General features: G+C 37.6%; 2 protein-coding genes across 10 annotated transcripts in view; one reads left to right on the top strand and one right to left on the bottom strand.

Annotated features, from left to right (window-relative positions):
• arhgap42b (Rho GTPase activating protein 42b) overlaps positions 1 to 5891 on the top strand; it is a 160909-nt gene extending 155018 nt beyond the window's left edge. For all 8 annotated transcript variants that reach the window (XM_081371775.1, XM_081371774.1, XM_081371773.1 and 5 more), the window contains 3 exons: positions 1474 to 1536; positions 1663 to 1742; positions 5695 to 5891. In XM_081371775.1, coding sequence (XP_081227901.1) covers positions 1474 to 1536; positions 1663 to 1742; positions 5695 to 5783 — 232 coding nt within the window. In that variant the 3' untranslated portion in view covers positions 5784 to 5891. The remainder of the gene's footprint in view (positions 1 to 1473; positions 1537 to 1662; positions 1743 to 5694) is intronic.
• A 2408-nt stretch (positions 5892 to 8299) lies between these two features.
• pgr (progesterone receptor) lies at positions 8300 to 20042 on the bottom strand. 2 transcript variants are annotated; one of them, XM_081371780.1, is made up of 9 exons: positions 19187 to 20042; positions 17267 to 17376; positions 16271 to 16387; positions 15045 to 15350; positions 14730 to 14874; positions 12371 to 12501; positions 11731 to 11888; positions 10703 to 10747; positions 10201 to 10264 (listed from the first exon to the last, which is right to left on the bottom strand). In XM_081371780.1, exons 1-8 carry the CDS (start codon positions 19981 to 19983, stop codon positions 10742 to 10744), a joined length of 1770 nt encoding a protein of 589 aa, XP_081227906.1. In that variant the 5' UTR covers positions 19984 to 20042; the 3' UTR covers positions 10201 to 10264; positions 10703 to 10741. The 2 variants fall into 2 exon arrangements, with proteins under 2 accessions (XP_081227905.1, XP_081227906.1); XM_081371779.1 differs by lacking the exon at positions 10703 to 10747 and having other exon boundaries at positions 8300 to 10264.
• Between the last annotated feature and the right edge of the window lie 65 nt (positions 20043 to 20107).

The raw sequence follows: 20107 nt of genomic DNA, 5'->3' as shown, positions 1-20107 counted from the left end.
AATCGGTGTAATAAGTGTATAGTGAATATAAATTGTTATCCCTTACATGTCACTCTTAATAGTCTTGAACTTGTTCGTTCGTCTTTGGCTAAGCCACTTGCTGCGAATATTTCTTTGCGGAAGCCTCACGTTTATTGATATAAAATAGTTCAGTTTAAAACAAAATTTCATTCCCAATTATTTCCCAGACGTAGTTTTGGTATTGAGGTCAAAGTTAACTTGCCTTGCGTTCGCTACAACAGTCGGTGATGGTCACACAAGACGACTAGGCAGATCTGAAGTTATTGCAGCGACTTTTTCTTGTTCCCTCAGGACTTTTGTTAAAGCCAAAATATGACCACACCTCAGAATTGGTTCTTTTAAAAGGCTGAAAAATCTCCCGAGCACGGTCACTGCCTTCCGCCATTCCTTCTTGAATAAAAAAATAACATCGCGCCTGCGGCTGCGTCAGACTGTTGCTGACTGAACAGGATCTAAAATCGCGATAATCAAACACGGTTTTAATGATAATTAAATTTTAAACGATATTACTAACCGTCAGTGCATTTTATTGTGGTTTATCGTGAAACCGGTAATCGTCCCATCCCTAGTCCCAACTTTTTTAGAGTGTGTTGCAGCCATCAAAATCAGAATTAGTTTATGTTTACAAAATACAATTATTTTGGCCAGTTACAACATTGAAACATTTTTCTTTGTACTTTTGTCAGTTAAATTAAAGGAGAACTCGGCAACTCTAGCGAACTCTAGTCACTTCTTCGCTGATTTTCCCTTTTGTTGTCGCATGTTTTCCCCACGAGCTCCCCCTACAGCTGTGGGGGGGCGTATATGTCACAACACGGTCGTAAAAAAACTCACTTGCGGCGGCCTCCTCCCCCTCTCTACCGCTGCTCATGTGCGTTTGTTTTGATCGGAGCAAGCTACTGTATCGTGTGGAGCTTTGTCTACCGAGGTGGGTAATCTGGTAATACATCATACATGCGTGTGTGTTTATGTCGAATTGCCGTAAAGCGATTCGTGTTTCGTGCTCATTCTCGTTCTCGTTCTCGCTTCTCACGAGACTTTATATGTAATAAAATAAAACATTTTATTGCTGGATGTTTTATTGTGTTTTACAAAACGTCGTCTCAAATTTTCTGGAATTGGGGTTGTGTGTGTGTGTGTGTATATATATATATATATATATATATATATGAGAGAGAGAGAGAGAGAGAGAGAGAATAGTAAGTGTTAGTATTTACTTATGGGTTAAGTGTTGACAAAAAAGTGTTGTCCTTATTCTTCTTTTGAGTTGAACTCCAAATCTAGCAGTACTGAATGTAGAATGTTGGCTCTCACCAATTTTTTTTTTTTTTTAATGTAAATCAAACTGTTGCCATCTGCTTAGTTAAAATGGTTTGTTCATCCAGCCTAATTATTGTGTGGTGCATCTCGTCAATAATCATCCTGACATCTGGGCATGGTTGTATGTTCCAGGGTGGCTGCCAGAGCACTGCTTTTTGAGAACCCATCAGCTGGAAAACCTCCTCCCTTGGGAAGGTAAAAATAGGCACACTACATAAAAACAACCGTTTAATATATATTTCATGGCAAACATCTTTATAAAACCAAAAAATTGTCTTTTAAAACAGTTGAATTTTATCATTTCATGATTGTAATCCGTAGAGATGCCAAAGCCATATATTCCTGTGAAGCCGAACACAGCAATGAGCTGAGTTTCCCACAGGGGGCTCACTTCTCCAACGGTAAGTCTATCTATCTATCTATCTATCTATCTATCTATCTATCTGTCTGTTTATCCATCTGTCTGTCTGTCTATCTATCGATTGTTCTATTGTTCTATCTATTGGTCGTTCTATCATTTGTTCGTTCTATCTATAGATCGTTTTAGAGTTCGACTTCGGTACCAAGTACTTCGCTTTGAGTGCTGTTGAGCGGAATCGTAAACACCTCTGATTGGCCGTTGTGTTCATAAGCTTATTGAATATGTCTGTGATTGGCTACAATGATCAGCGCTCGGGAGTGTTTACGAGCACACAGAAGTGTTTGAAAGTGTTTTGAAAGCACAAGCAGGCGTCTATCAGTGGACCCGTCCGCTGATAGACGCTTGTTTTCAAATGCTCCCGTGTGTATCTGTGTAAGCTCTCTGTGTTTTTGAAGCCAATCACAGACATATCCGATGAGCGCGTGAGCTCGTTGAGTCATCCGAGGTGTTTACGATTCCGCTCAACAGCGCTCAAAGCGTCACACTTTTTCAGTTTCAGTACCGACTTGGTCTGACAACTCTAGATCGTTCTATTGTTCGTTCGTTTTATCTATCGATCGTTCTATCATTCGTTTGTTCGTTCTATCAATCGTTCCCTTGTTCTATCTATCGATCATTCTATCGTTCATTCATTTAATCTATCGATCGTTCTATCATTCGTTCATTCTATCTATCGATTGTTCTATCTATTGATCGTTCTATCATTCATTCGTTTTATCTATCGATCATTCTATCTATCAATCGTTCAATTGTTCTAACTATCGATCGTTCTATCATTCTATCTATCGATCATTCATTCTATCTATCGTTTGTTCTATCCATTGATCGTTCTGTTTTTTGTTCATTCATTCTATATATTAATCGTTCGTTTGTTTTAACGTTCGTTTGTTCTGTCGTTCGTTCTATTATTCATTCGTTTGTTCGTTCTATCTATCGATCATTCTTTATATTTATATTCAATCATTTAGCATAGTGGTTCTCAACGGGGGCGGGGGGCTTTCAGAGAACAACAGAGGGCGTTGGAAGCAAGACCGGTCTGGTGTTCATGGGGGGCGTTCACGAGTTTAAACGTAAGAACGATTCATTACCATCACTCTAGCATTCTCTTGTCCTATCGTTCTCTCATTCCATCGTACTATCGTTCTCTCATTCCATCATTCTATTGTTCTCTCATTCCCTTCGTTCTATCATTCTCTCATTCCCATCGTTCTATCATTCTCTCGTTCCATCATACTATCGTTCTCTCATTCCCATTGTTCTTTCATTATCTCATTCCATCATTCTATCTTTCTCTCATTCCATTGTTCTATCATTCTCTCATTCCATCATACTATCGTTCTCTCATATCATCGTTCTAGCGTTCTCTCATTCCCATCGTTCTATCGTTCTCTAATTCCATCATTCTATCGTTCTCTCATTCCATCGTTCTATCGTTCTTTCATTAAATCATTCTCTCATTCCAATTGTTCTATCGTTCTCTCATTCCCACCGTTCTATCGTTCTTTCACTCCACCATTCTATCATTCTCTCATTCCACCATTCTATCGATCTATCTTTTTTCATTCCCATCGTTCTATCGTTCACTCATTCCATTGTTCTAGCTTTCTCTCATTCCATCGTTCTATCTTTCTCTTATTCCATCATTCTATCTTTCTCAGTCCATTGTTCTATCGTTCTCTCATTCCATCGTTCTATCGGTCTCTCATTCCATTGTTCTCTCATTCCATCGTACTATTGTTCTCTCATTCCATCGTTCTAGCTTTCTCCCATTCTATCGTTCTCTCATCCCACCATTCTATCGTTCTATCTTTTTTCTTTCCCATTGTTCTATCGTTCTCTCATTCCATCGTTCTATCTTTCTCTCATTCCATCAATCTATCGTTCTCTCATTCCATCATCCTTTCGTTCTCTCATTCCATTGTTTTATCTGTTGATTTCAGCCAGCGCTTGTCATCTCTATGTGTAACAAATGGTCAGTAAATGGTCTGGGTGGTCAGTGGTCAGGCTGTCTGAGGCTCACACAATTCATCAAGTGATCTAGAACTTCACTTCAGTTCTTAAGTGACTTTTTATGAACTGCGACTGCAATATACACCAAGAAACATGCAGCAATGCTGGCCATGAATCATATATCAAGTCTGGGAGGTGTATTGCTGTATTGAGAATGTGGTTTGATGGATGTTAAATATGTACGTCTTTTGTGACTTGCAGTGACGGTTACAGAAATCAAAGAAATGAACTATGACTGAACTGATGCACTTTTGCTGCATACCAGGGCATTAATATTGATAGAAAATAATGTGTTCCTGTGTCTGTTCTGTGGAACAACCATCGGTTGTTGTTCCTCGAACATGTCAGGAATAGAATTTTATTGCTGGATGTATTTTCCGAAAGGAATAAACTTGGCTGGGCACCAGGGCATTGAAACAGGTCACAGTAACCTGGTGAAGTCAAGTCTTCCTCTCTCTAAAGCTCAGCAAACACTTAGCACAACATAAACCCATCAACCTGAGTTCTCACTGTTGACATTTGAGAGTTCTGCTTATAAAAAACGATTTACTCTTTATTTTGCAATCCCATCTGCCTAATGCTTTAGTGTGAACAGATGCTTTCATAGTTCAGAGAATGCTGATATGAGTCATTACTGAGCAAATTTGTGAGTTCTTTTTGAAAGCTTTATAACGGCAATTTCTCGATGCAAAGTGACCCAACTTTGAGATTGATTACCTGCAGATGTGGTTCACTTGTGCCTCCCTTTTCTGAGGATACTATTGCTTTGTGAACATAATGGTCAAACAAATCACTTTATGAAAGGTCAACTTAACTTAAGGCTGAAGAAACGAATCTAAATAAAAGTGAGACTTTAGAAGTGTTTGCTTATTTTGGTCTCTAGTCATTTTACCCACCAAGTAAAAAATCGTACATCTGATAACTTGGAAATCAGTGAATCACATGATTTGAGGTAACATTCAAATCTGTTTCAAAAATTCAGAATGGCTTTTATGCCAAATTTGATGCTTAGGGTTGGAGGGTTTGTGGGGCTCAACATTGTAGATTTTCATAAAATGTTGTTTCCTTATATATATATATATATATATATATATATATATATATAAAACCCTAAGCATCAATACACACACACACACACACACACAGTAGTGGTCAAAACTAAGTGAAAAGTTGTTGTTTTTTTAACACAATGAAACATGCCAAATTGAGCGGACATCATTTTTGGCCAGGCTGTCATACAAAGAAAACTTGTTTTATTGTAAGTAATAGCTGTGCATTTTTTACAGACAATATTTTACTGGAATTTGCGACTGTTACTGATCGATTTATAATTTTTTTAACCCACACTATTAGATGAAAAGTTTCTGTCAGGTCATTTATTTTAATTAATTTTGTATTGTTCGATTTTATGAATTAAACAGCTAATAAACATTATTTATCACTAGAACAAAATGAAATAACCTCTTAAACATTAAAGTATTATGCAATCATTTAAGACATTTCTCTTTATATAGAGCCTTTTGGGCGTCAACGGTTCTTTAAAACTAAGTCAAGAACCCCATTGAACCTTTTTTTCTAAAAAAAAATTGTCTTATTGACGCCTATTTGACTAAGTCATTATTTTGATGATGTTAGATTTGTAACAAAAAAAAATCAGCAGAGAACATACAATGTAATATTGAATAATGAATTTAAATTTGCAAAACATACAAGGCATGATACAAGATCAACAAATATAAGCTGCATTGACCCAATGATGGTTTTGTCATTTGTCCCAAAACTCTCACTGGTTTGGGTCTCATATCTGTTGTTGTGCCCCAGTTTATTCAACCCCCTAAGTATGAGCAATAATACTATAGAATTCTTTTCATGTTATAGAAGACTTCTCCACAGCTTAAACCTTCTTCGTTTCTTCTTCGCAGTGTATTCTTCAGTGGAACCAGGCTGGCTCCAGGCAACGTTTGAGGGCAAAACAGGACTCATTCCTGAAAACTATGTGGTGTTCCTCTGACAGCGTCCAACCAGGAGAGGCCGAGCATTTCATGGTATCCATGGTAACATGAATTTTAGACCAAGAGCATATATATATATATCAAGCATTAAATGATTTATAAGTGAACTGTATGGATATTACATTATATGACACTGAATATTAAGAGATCATGTATGGTACACAAACCTCAATGATACAGCACAAGGCCTGAATCGCAGCTGTAATTCTAGATAAAGCTTTTGCTGACATGATGTGCTTCTGGTGGAAGCCCAACTGAAATCATTGAGTGTAGATGCACAAATTTAGATACACTGAGGTCAGGAGGTGCAATGTACCGCACTAAATGATCATTTTAGGTCTACTGTGCGGTGGAATACTGCAATTCTGTCATGAAAGACCAGCTTATAGGTCTAAGAGACAGGCTTTCTTTGATTTTAGCTCAATTCTTATTATTTTAAAATGAAGGGAAAGAAGGTTAAACCTCACCAGTAACTATTTGAGCTGTGAATCATTGTCATATTTAACTCAATTCATCTAACTGTGCTGTGTGTGTGTGTGTGGTTTCTCATTATAAAATGACTTACTGTTACTGTCATAAATGTTCAAAAGTCTGAGACCACGCTTTTAGGATTTTGAACATTTTTAACAAAGAGAAACTAGAAATATCTCGGATTCTGCATTATTTCTAGCTGACTAATCAATTGGTTAACAATGAAGCTCAAGATTTTCTTTTGATCATTTTCAAATCATGCCAGAGAATGTGTCAGGTTTTGTTTATGTAGCTTATTCATATTCATTTATCACATTATGCTGTTCATATAATGTTTGAAAATAAAAATGAATAAAAAAAAAAAAAGCGAAATATTTTTACTAGTGGTCTCAGACTTTTGGACCCCATTGTCTAATAGAATTATACATGCAGTACTGAAATCAGCCATTCAAGCACAAATTATTTTATGTAAAATTTCAGAAAAGTAAAATGTTCCAATTCTGTGCTGAATTAACAGCATCCTTGGATCACTGCTTATTTTATCGCATTAGAGCAATGGAACTAAGTGTTCTAGTTATTTATAATTGAAATGTCTAATATTTTCTGATACACACAAAATGATTCCTATTCCTGAAATGTTTGGAAACCACTGGCTTGGGATAGCAGTGGATGATGTCTCAGTTTGGCATCCAGGTCTTTACAGATACTAATGAAACAAGTCCTTCTGAAGTTTAAAATGACACCTACTGTCAGTGTCAACACCAACATGGTACATTCCAGCCATCTTATTGAAACTTCTACTATGATAACTGATAAAAAAAATAAAAATAGATGATAGAAATTTATATATGGATAATTGTTTTGAAAATCATATATTTGCCGTCTTAATTCATTTTGGTTCCATCAATAAATTTGTTTACAAAATGAGACCCACTTCTTGTCTTCTATTTAAGAAAAGATTTTTAGCACAAGCTGAATCATCAGAAGTAAATCCCAGACATCAGTGACTTTCCTGGAAAGAAACGGCGTCGGAAGTCTTTGAAAAGCGGCCGACTGCCAAGATCCCAGTGTTCTTTCCCAATTAAATACATGAGAATGCTCGGTGCCCTTGACTGCTGATGGTGGACTGATACTCCCTTCAGATAGGCCATCAAGGTCAGAGGGAGGAAATTATAGGAGCACCAAGAAATGTTTTTCAAATTTATGCTCTTGCCTTCCGATAAAACTCTACCGACGAGAACACAGACGCAACCGGATCATTTCCATAATGACCAACACAATCACTACCAAGAGCCGCTCAGATTAGCTTCTGGTTTAAGACATGCTTTCCTAGGGGCTGTAAATAATGTTGCAAATACTAGTAAATTGACTAGTGCAAACCTTAGTAAAAAACGTCAATTCATTTAAATAATCTTCCATAAATATTGCGTCTGAAAGGGAAACTCCTACAAATGCATATGTAATAATATCAGCCACAAATATAACCGGCTACGCCTTTTCAGTGCTAATTTTTCACTGTGTGTCTTTAGTAAATCCTGACAGTAGTTTAACGCCAAAAGAGGGTTTGCGCTGGAGTGAGCTGTTAGTAAATCTGGCCCTTAATATTCTGCTAAAAAAAAAAAAAAAAAAAAAAAAACAGGCTGGATCAAATTGTTGAATGTTCCTTTAAATATACACTGTGATCTCTCAGCCAATGTACAATTTAGCTCTTTGTCTTTCAAGCATTGTTATTATATGTAATCAATGTTTTTTTATTAGATACTTCACATGTACTTTTCATTTGACGTGAAGTGAGCGGTTACTGTGTAAATGTACAATCCATGGTGGCTGGCATTTGGAGTTTGTAAGGTCTGACCATGAAAACTGTCCTTTTGACGCTTTGATCAAGTGTTTCCTTTTCATCACACATTTAGGATTTAAAATAAAAATAAAACTGGGAGGAAAAGTATAATTTTACCATAAATTACAGTCTAATTGGTTTAAAAAAAATGTCTGTGGAAATGGAAAAAACATGGGAAAAAAAATTACTTCACATTACATTTTTGCACAGTTATGTGTTCACACAGTTTACTTCTCTTGGTTCTTTTGGTCCAGACCAAAAAAGAAAATGATACATTTAGTCTTGGTTCACTTAGCGTTCACACTGTCATTTTTATAGCCTAAAGATACAAAGAAAACAGCTTTTATGACGTATACAGTATTTTGCGATGGAACTTACCTAACAATGAAAACAATGCTGTGTGCTGGGCTAAATGTGCTATATGATGGCGCCAGCTGAGAACTCAGTTTGAATGTGTAAAGGAGTCAAAACAGCACTGGGAATTCCTCTGTTGCACACAAACGAAGATCTGCTGCAAGAAGACGCGGTTCCGACGCCCGTACTGGACTGTAATGGGCAACATCTGAGCATTCTGTCCTTTTTAGGGTCATTTCACAACCTGTTTTTGCTTCGTTTAGATGTCTTCGGTCCGTGTTGCATTCATATTTCAGTCGAACCGCACCAGAGTTTGTTTGGAAGTGTCTCTGAAAAGGCGGCCTGCTTGTTTGTTGCGCACCAGGATTCGAATGGCAGCATTCACACTTATTCAAATGAACTACACTAACAAAGCAATCGCATTTAGGACTTAATCGCATTAAAGTTCATTTTAATCAAAACAAACCTGCCAAATGTGAACACAGTCTGTCTTACGTTATCATAAAAAAGCTCAAAGTTTGTCATGTTTTGTAAAATTCAATAGCAGGTTTAATGACATAGCAGATTGTATTCTCTCTTTATCAGTGGACTGTGAAAATTGTGTATTTTCAACTAACACATCAGGTCAGAACTTGTGACTATAGGTTGTTTGCATATGACGTCACGTCACTGCGTTGCCATGGCGCGAAATGCAGATGGAGGGCAGGAAGTGATTTGCTACATTTAGGAAGCACTATAACAAACTCAAAATGCCTATGTTTTGCATCGTTTATGCTTGCTCAAATCGATCAAACCATGAGGAGTTTTTATCGTGTACCAAAAGTTGTTGTTCATAAGGGGGAAAAATGCGAGAAATTGAACGAAAAACACCAGAAAAAATGGCTTGCAAACCTACGTCTGCGGTCGGGAATCGGAAAATGCCCGTGTGTGCAGTGATCACTTCATCAAAGGTCAGTTAATACAACCAATGTGGCTGTGTTTGTGTAACGTACCAGTTTCCGAACTTTGTAAAGTCAAAGTAATTGTTTCTTCTTTTCTTTGAGTTTGTAAGTTACCCCTGTAACTGAAGACAAACGCGTAACGTTAGCAAAGCTACCTACAAAGTGTTTTGAGGGTGCGGCCAAAGCCCCTCATTAGACTTTCTCTGGTGCAGCCTTCAGTGGTTTAGTGGTGTTTCGGCGGACCTTTGAGAGTGGTTAACCTAATAACGTAAAGTAAACAGCCGTAAAAGTAACGCCGAGAAGCGCCGCAGCGTTGAATGGTTGTTAGGGTTAACATTACGGATTAATCCACAGGACAAAATAGAATGACAGCCTCGATGACAGGCAAATATTTCAATTCAGTTGAAAAATCACTCCTCTGCATAACGCAAGGATCACATCCAACATATGTTTAGATTTGTTGTCTTTATCTTTCTCTTGTAATAGCGTCTATAATGGAACAGTACAGACTTTCCTCCATCTCGTCCATTCCGCTCTTCACTTGCTGCCCTCCATTTGAATTTCGCGCGTCATCACAATCACGTGCCTGCAAACCACCTATCAAAAGAAGAGGAATTGTGTTTGGAAAGATTTGTGTCTACATTAACTAGATGTGGTACACGTACACCAGAGACACGAGGAGTCCCAGACCCAAGCATACTGTCTGGATCACATGGCTTCACTTGTTGTGAAACATGAGGTGTCTGACCATCCCCGCAAGCACTTTCGGCAGCTGTGATGCAATGACCTCTGACATCATCTCTGGAAACTCCACCTTCATGGCGTCCGCCTGGATGTATGTGCTCAGACAGTAGAGATTGACCTTCTTTACAATCTACACAAAGATAAAGTCAACGTCACTCTTCAAGCTCCCCTATCGTGTTTTGCACATTCTGATATATAACAAGTGATGGCGTGAATAAAGCTATTATGTGACCTATTTCATATCGTGTTTTACACATTTGTACGATGAAATGTTCATTTGATGTATTTTACACTGACATCACACAGCTTATCATGGTGTGTTCTGAAAAAAACATGGCCTTTAAATCATGAAAACATGATCGAAACTGCTCTGAAAAATTTGTTGTACACAATCTATTACATTCCTTCTCTCGTCTGTTTGATGGTTTATATTTTTTTAGTATAATTTTAAAAATGTCCCGTTCAGATCTTGGTACACCTGCCTTTTTGCTGTGAAATCTTTGCTTATTTTTATAAAGAAAACAAGAATTCCTGGTAAAGTTGGTAAAATGACATGACTAACACTTACTAGACTGAAGAAACTTGGTTTTACTTGATTATCCATTCATCATTTCTTAGAAAAAATCATGTTAAAATGGAAGAAAAAAAAAAGAAAAAAAAAAGTTAAAATCAGGCATCTCTCAATCATCATTGTATTATATGTTTTGCCCCCCATAATAAAAACTACAAATCTTTGATCATAAAATTAAGCATTTAAATATCAACTTACTATTATTATTACTGTCTATTATTGGGAGATAAAGAGTGACAAATTTTATTTATTTGTGATTTACATCATTACAATTTATTATATATATATATTTTTTTTTTTTTTCTCCATGACGATGAGCTCCATATTCTCCTATATCATACTATGTGAGCCATAAAAGCCTGATGTATAAAATATGATGTGCAACAAAAAACACATATACAAACTTATTTTTAAGATTTTGTCTAAAGGTTCAATAAGCGGTAGCATAGAAAAACGATTTTTAGACAATTTTTTCATGTCAGGCTTTAAAGGGTTAAGTTTCTGAGAATAGGAAAATAGGATTTTGTGAGACAGCTCAGCAGCTACCTATGGAAGCTTGTTTCCACCACTGAATAAAAAATATATAAAGGTTATGATGACTTTTTATCGTGCAATTTTGACTTTTTTTCTCTCAGAATTGCGTGATGAAAACTCGCAATTCCAACGCTATCTCACAACCAATTTGTACGAATTCGTACGATTTGTCTAAACCCCAGTGATGGGTGGGGTTAGGGGCGGGGTCAGGGGTAGGTCATTAGTACGAATTAATAAAATAGAATTCAACTTGTAAAATATGTACGATTTAGCTAAAATTTTACAAATTCAAAGTGAGGTTGTATGAATTCTTACGAATTAGCCACCATCATAAAATATGGGTTGGCAATTCTGACCTCGCAATTGCGAAGTTACATCTTGCATTTTTTTCTCCTAATTACGCAATATAAATTGCGAGTTATAAATCCTGAAACTGTCTAGCATTTCCTGAGAATGACCCATGTATATTTAGCCTATAGCTCCTGCTGTACCTCGTGCATGCCGTCCATGAGTTTGGTCAGGTGGTAGAATCTCTGTGAGCTGGCCACCACTCCTTTCTCCTTCAGCTGGATGGCCTTCGTCAACTCACAGATGTAGTTCTGTCTCATTTCATCAAACTGCGTCTGACTCTTCAGGCCCTCCAGAGGAACTGCCACAAACACATCAATGTTGAAACATTACCGATAACCTACACTTATACTGCCATGGGTCATATTAGAATTTACCACAGCATTAGTGTCACGGATAAATTCAAACTGCTGTTTCACAATGCATAAAATGTTTTTTATTTAAATCACTGAAATGACAGCTCTGTAAACGATAAAAAAAATCTCTTCACTGATGACTGCATTTGCTAATCATGCCAGTTTCAGTGTTCTATCAATATAGTGTTGTAGTCAGCACAATTGTAAGGCTTCTTTTGCATTAATGATGATCTAATTTGAAAAATGTTAGCTTGGAATTGAAACTTAGTTTGGATTTTCAAGGTCTCACAGTCTGCCAAACACATATCTCTTGTCTATCCATGCGCACTGATTGTTAATATTCCATTCTGGAACACCGATCTGACCTGTACAGGGTCAGACCGTAAGAGTTTTATGTGTCAGAGAGAAAACACAGAGGATTTTTTACCAGTGTTGAGGAGCATCAAAGCCTTCATGCATAGAAACTCTTCCCTGGTCACTTGCAAGTTGGCGAATTCCTGTGGAACAAACTGCATTCCCAAGCACAAGTCGTAGATCGGAGACCTCCTCAGTTGATCACTAAAAATATAAAGAGCTCGACTGAGTATATATGCATATTTCACTGTCTGTCAGTATATATATACTGTATAAACCTGTTTATTGAATGTAGCTATTAAGATCTACATGGTAGGCCACAAATAGTGTATGAAATAGTTCTCTCTCTTTTTTATCAGTGAAAAAGGTACATTACCATCAGAAAATGGTGTATGTTGTTATGTGTAAAGTTAGGTAATAAAGCCCCTGATATACTAGAAGTGAAGTTTCTTTATTGTTCTTTGCTTCGAGGTAAAAAGTTCGAAATACCTGAGCCGTGGTATACTTGTACATATACTATATCATATATGTCATTATATATATCATCATATATATACATCATATATGTGTGTGTATATATATAAAGTATATACTGTATATATATACGCTGTGCACTATCCTCTTAATTACACAATAAACAACAAAATGACAGCGGTAAAAAAATAAACAGTTAAAGCTATACTGTGTGATATTTTCCCCCATCTAGCGGTGAAATTGTTTATGACTACCCAGTGAATATTAGTTTGTTCCTTTAAATTCCGAGAGCGTTTTAACTCCTACGGTGGCTGTATTATTCCAAGATTAACATGGCTTCCAGTTCGACTTCGTCCATGAGTGTCCCTTCAAGTGATTGCGCCTTTAAAACTATCCATCACCTGTGATCCGTCGCAGCACAGATTTATGTTACAAGGTAAACAATACTTTTTCACCATTGACGCAAGGAAAAGTAACGCAAGTTATACTAGAGGTCTTTCTGGTGTTATGCACAACCATCCTATGGTTAGACAAGCAACTATAAAACTTTGAATTTAAACAAATAGGCTGAATTACCTGTCGAGGAGAAAGCAGGCAACTTCGGCGTCCATTTTAAAATCTTTGCTCCTCATGAGCTCTTTCCATCTGTAAAAGTACTCCAATATTGACTTTGGTCTTGCTGATTTGCCTGTCGCGTTGACGTTTTAATTCTCTCTTTTGCTTCCTCCACCTTCCTCCAATCTTTCAAATCTGCCGGCAGTCGCGAGTAATCTCCCCCTCACATTCGTCACGGTGTCACTGAGTGTAAAACGCGAAAGGCGAAGCTTGAATTTCCAGGTATGTCCCTCTTTGGCGAATGTATTTTCAAGATGGAGGCGCAACATGGCTGCCGCCATTCGAGCGACTCGCTCGTATGTATTATAAATGGCAGATTTTACGCTTACGAGAACACTTTATTAGTTGGTGGAAGTAATTACATATGAATGACAGGGCTGCCAACTCTCACGCATGTTCTCACGCACAGAAAAATTGCGGAGCAAAGAGGTAGCCTACTTTTAATATTAAACTAATTCTCAGCTCTTAGATTCCGTCAATTTTATTACGAAATTCAGACAAAAATACGTTTGGCGCTTGTAAATGTGACGTGACAGATAGCTGAGCGCCTCAGTTCAAGTGCACGTGAACCAATCATCTGTTACTTTTTTTATTTAAAGATGCAGTACAACTTACCGAAAGTATACATAATATCGACCAATTGGTGTTTTTCAACCACGGAAAGGGGTCAATATAACAGCAGGAGAACAATTATGTCACATAACGTTACATTTACCTCAGGAAAGCCATTTAAGCCATGACCATAGCATGTTAACTGAATAGAAAAAAATAGCTAGAGAGGAGATTTTGCTGAGCACTATATTACATATTTATTATATTTTTACTTATGTCATTAAATAATTGTTATTATAACAAAAACTACATTATATTTAATTTAATTTGTTATTTTTAACCTTTAATAATACCAGCAGATTAGGCCCTCTATGTTTACAGCATTAGGTGAGATAATTTTTTTAAATAAAATTTAAAATAAACAAATCAAAATCGGAAGAATGGAATTGAAATCTTGAAATTTTTGTCAAGCAATAATAAAAACTGTATCCTCTATGCCCTACCAGTCATTGTACAATGTAAACATTGTAACATGTTGTCACTAAACTTCATAAAATTCTATTTAGTTACCAAATGTTTTGACAATCACAATTACACTTTATAGCTACACCTACCCATTACATAATCGCTACGGACCAATGGTCAACCTGTTTTGAACTCTTGAATGAACATTGTTTTGGCCTGATTTTGTTCGAAATGACGTCACTCCAGTTCATTCAATTTTGCTTAAAGTGTATCAGGGCCTTAGCATTTGAACAGATTTTAAATGAATTGATTTTACTGTTACTTACTGGCTCAAGACCAGATCGGGTGCAAAGTACAGGTAATCAGTGGTGACATTCTGGAAACTTCTCCAACCCAGGGAGAACAACATTAAACCCATCCAGGAATACTGGATTAGCGTCATCTGGTCGTTGATGTGCAAATTGCGAAAACCTGTTCAACACAGATGAACAAGAAAATCTTTAGCAAAGCCTTAGAACTCAGAATTCACAGATTATGAAGAGCTCCATATTGTCTGTGCTTTGGTTTGATCTCATAGTCATTCAGAACATCATGAACGCTAGTCGCTAAAATCTTCGTTAGGCTGATTGTAAAGGTGTTACCTGGAAGAGCCTTGGACCATCTGACGATCCAGAGCAGCTGCCTCTCGCAGAGCCTGTTGAGACTGTTGAGGAGAAGGTGGGGAAGCTCTGGTTGCGAGCTGTTGTAGCCAGAGTAGACCACCTGTGGCTCAATGCTCTCCAGAATGCTGATCATCTGCGGGGCCAGCTGCAGCTCACGGATGGTTGGCATACAGGGCAGGGAGGACACCGTTTGACCATCAGCCAGCAGGGAGAACGGACCCTGGAACATCAGCAATGGACTCATCCCCATGAGCTTCAGATTCGCAAACCGCTTCATCTTACGGCCTGAAACACGCAAATGCACTTTAATGAGGGCTTATCTTGATCATCGCGTCACTCTTATTGAACTTCCATATGCTACTGAATATTAGAATAATAATTACTTGTGATTCTTTAGGGTGGAGGCTTGAGGATCTTTAAGATGCTCATAATTTTAGATATTTTAGTTAAATTTAGCACAATGTCCAGGCTGCTGTTTACAAACAATTAAAGTGAATGAGGACTGGGGCTCAACAAGCATCAACGAAATTTGAGATTTCAGTCTGTTCCTCGCAGAAAAATGACACGTAGTGCAAATCTCCCGCATTGTTTGCAGAGGCTATTTACACTAACGCCGTCTACCGTTTTCTGACTAAGCAGACAAAATTACTAAGGAAATCGATGTGAATCGACAAACATTTTGAACGAACACAAAGTTTCTCGGGGAAACATGAAGCTTTTGAAAGCAAACAAAGTTTGTCGGGAGAACGGCATGGTTTTACGAGCGAACGCAAAATTTCTTGGGGGAACGCAAAACATTTCTGAGAGAACGCAAAAGCATTGACTTAAAAATCTTTTTTTTTTTTTTTTTTTCACCACCATGTCCCTTTAGGGGCTCCGTACTTTTAAAATGCACATGAGCATATATGAACAAGCAAGTCCTTATTGACTTTCACTGTACATAAATAAGCAGCTTGGACATTGTGCTAAACATCTCCGTTTGTGTTTCACTGAAGAAAGTCATTTAGGGTTTAGAACAACATGAGGGTTAATAAATGAAGAATAAAAAAAAGTTAACAACTATGCTTAAGATTGGATTTTAGAAAATATTCAACATTTATATAACATTGTAACTGCCCATTAATGTCTATTAAGTCCAAAAAGCTTGAAAAATGATATATAGTTAATGTAGAAATACAAAGCATAATGTTAACAAACAGTGATACCTCCAAGCATCATCCCTGCCTGATAGCACTTTCTAAGACGGCATGCGGGACAATTCTTTCTCCTGAGTTTATCAACAATGCAGTCATTTCGTCCTGCACACAGGTAGTTATGGTGACCTAGACAAGAGGGAAAAAAATTATTAACTTATGAATAACTGTCAGGTTTTTTTTTCTCCGGTTTGGAGAGTACAGCGAGAGAGAGAAAAGGAAAAGGCACAGAGCGAATTGGTTTGAAGCAAGGCTGACAGGGCATAGTGACACGGCCATGGTCAGACATAGTGGCTCTTACATATCTGTCCTCAGTGATAAGAATAACAAGAAAGAACACTGTGAACATTGGTCCAAATGATAATTGCAATCTTCTGGGACGCTCTTTGAAACAGGAAATAAAAACTCCTGTTTGCAACAACACTTTACAAAGCACTGAAAATATTAAAAACCTCATGTTTATGTCAAGTTTCGGCTTACAACCAGGGTTAGGTGCTTCTACATCAGTGTCATTCACCGATAGTTCCCCTCAAGTTTTAGGGATAAGTTATGGGTAGGGTCAGGGATTTTCAGACAGGAATGTTGTTCCAGGATCAACAAAATATGTTTTACTAAATATGCAAAATCACGGTGATCGTGCCTTAAAGTTGCCAAAACTGACATTTAGAACATGTGCACATAAAATGTTCAGTCTTGCTCTTCTGGAAAAATACAGGTTTTTATTCAATCGAAAATCAAAGCTCCCAAGACTGAGATTGTCCTGGTCCTGATACCATCTGCTGTCAATTGGCAAGTAGTAAATTATGCTCATGGCTGTGACATAACTAAAGCCTATTGGCTGGCCCTTAGATACTGTATGTCCCGCCCAAACTTCCTGTTTAGGAAGTTTCCTGTTTATGAGATACATCAACACAGGAGAGAAACTGCAGTCTGCAGACTTCATGGGGTCTTCAATATACTCTAAAACAGATAATACTATTTTGACAAAATGATTACAATGTTGCTTACCCTCAACAGCTCTCTTGAAAAACACCTTGCAGCTTCCACAGGTAAGAACTCCATAGTGACAACCCGAAGCCTCGTCTCCACATATAACACACACTCTTTGAGATGGAACCCTGAATAGAAGCAAGACACAATGTTCTCTTGATGATACAACCCAAACAAATCCTAAATGACAGTGGATTAAAAATGTATTTGGACCAAATAGTATAAAATAATAACCAAATGTAATTCCAAATAGCTGTAGGCCTACATTTGCTTGATATTTTGTCAAATACAATCACATTTCCACAAGTGTCTCCCACTAAGAGCCAGTACAGTATGTTCTAACCTTTGACCTTCTGATTAATGATAATGGTTTGCTTATTCAGTGCTAAACTAGATGTGCTCATTATTGCTCCTGAAAACAATTTGGTTATGGCTCACACCAAGTGGATCCCAAAACCTTAATGTGCTGGTTCTGATGTGATGCAAGAGGAATGTAGTTTTTAGGAGCAGAATTAAGCTCCCTTGATTTAGATGCTTGACTGGAGGATAACTAAAATATGATTCCATATTATTTTAGCCCAGGTTCATTAGAAAAACGTACTAGTGGCAACATTTTAGCAAAACGCAAAATACGTTGTTTCTGCACGTTTAGCGACAGTTTCAAATTTAAATGTCCGGTGAGTGAGTGGCGCTAAAAGCGTTTTTAGTTTTTTCTGGAACAGATGAACGTGGCTATGGCAAGGTTGTTGTTTTTTGTTTGTTTCTTTGTTTGTTTCTTTGTTTTTTTACGTAAGTTTGTACGTTGGTTTCACCTCAGTTCGCAGTTAAAATGTGCGGTGAGTGGCGCTAAAAGCGTTTTTAGTTTTTTCTGGAACAGATGAACTGGATATGGCAAGGTTGTTGTTGTTTTTTTGTTTTTGTTTTTTTTTACGTAAGTTTGTACGTTGGTTTCACCTCAGTTCGCAGTTAAAATGTGCGGTGAGTGGCGCTAAAACCTTAATGCTCCATTTTAAAATAACGTACACTAAACCCTAAACCTACCCGATAGTGTTTAAAAAAGGCATGTGACATAAAACACAATCGTAACAATGGCATTATAGTTTGGTTTTGAACTCTTGATTTTGAGCTCTTTTATGTGAATTGTCTTTCACGGGATTCGTACCCTAGCTCACCGCATCACAAGGCTACAAGTCAGCTGAAACCGAACATATGAAGCTGGTTAATTATTTTGTAGCATTAATTAATTATTAATTAAACAAACTCCAAAATATATTCGTTTTCAAATCAAAAAGTGTTTTTGAGGTCATAACATAATTGTGCAAGGGTGCCGCGAGTTATTAATCCATAATCTGCCCCTGTAATCATAATTGTGTGTGAAAACGATTAAAAGGGCTTGTTTTACTGACTCTAGTGTTCATTTATGTTGGAAACTGCATGTACATTGGTACGTATTTTGCTAACTTTTCCAATGAGCTGTGTTGATACTTTTAGTGATCCCCGTTCAATTCATAAGATGAATTCAAAGTAAACCTGGTGTCAATATAATACATTATTTATTTATTTATTTATTTATTACAAAAACAGATGACTTCTTAAATATTCTGTCTCCATCTTGTAAACCTTCTTCATGTTCGACTCCATTTTAAAGACTTTGGGGTCAAATAGAGCACTCTGGGACATGTTGTTCCATCATGTGCCATAATGAAATATAAATATATGCAAATTTCTGGGTGACATTGCCAAAAATGTATTATTATTATTATGATGACCCCATTTTTTGTGTGGAATTTTTTATCACTTATTGTTTTTGTTTTTTAATTAGAAACTTAAAAATACACGCACCATTTCAATTCTGGTTATTTTAATTCATGCCATTATGCGTCATGTTGCTTAAACTCAATTCAGAATAGCGCACAGCATACATGGCGTCGTTCTTACCCTGGGAAAGCAGAGTAGACTGTACGTGAGCGCGGAATTAAGGCATCTTGTGAGGAACATCCAGCGTGCTCTTCATTCACACGAGTGGACTGATACCAGAACGGAGAGTCCGCCCCGGACACCCATTTAGAAATGTCCGTTTTGGACATCATGGGAGCTGCGCTCGTTCCATCGAAATTCAACATACCCCTGCCTAGAGAAGGTGATACTCTTCTCTGAGATGGCAAAACCAATGTAGGTTGATTCATGTCCAACTGAAAGTCAGAGGAACTCTCATCAACTACCTGTTGGGCAGCTTGAGATGAGAGCCTCAAAGCTGAAGACTCTTCAATAAACCCACAGTGCTGTTTCCTTTCGGTAGGGTCGTAGCAGCTTTCCAAGGCGCTGATGTTTAAGCCGACGTCGAAATCAGTGCTGGGTGGCTCCATAATGAGAGACTGTTCTTTCTCATCTTTGATAAACGCACTCCCCAGAACATCTGTCTCATTGGGCAGAATCGCTTTTGGGCTCCACTGTCCGGTTTCAACTTTCAGAAATTCATCCATGTGATCAGTATACGTTTTGGTAGCGAGAGGTAAGTCAAGCAGAGATAGCTGATCCAGAGCTTCGGTGCTTGATCCAGGCGCGCTGCTGCGTAAAGGACCCGCGTGTCCAAAATTACGCACGGAGACCCTGTCCTGCCCAAAACTTCCGTCTGTATATTTCTCTATTAAATTACTAACTTCCGTCATCATATCTGTAGAATCAACGAGAGAAGTGTTCACAGTGTCCATTCTACTGTTAGTTTTGGTTTCCATAATCACAAATCTGGCCGGCGAGATGCGTCCTCTCTGTTGGTTGGAAGTTGTGATCTGTGGCGTATAACTGTCTCTCGGTTTTCCTCCTTGTGGTGAGAGGCTGTACAAAAGTGTTCCAGCGACT

This window comes from Scardinius erythrophthalmus, assembly GCF_964197995.2.
Source record: "Scardinius erythrophthalmus genome assembly, chromosome: 8".
Lineage (NCBI taxonomy): Eukaryota > Metazoa > Chordata > Actinopteri > Cypriniformes > Leuciscidae > Scardinius > Scardinius erythrophthalmus.
This window is presented reverse-complemented; position numbering and strand designations above follow the sequence as displayed.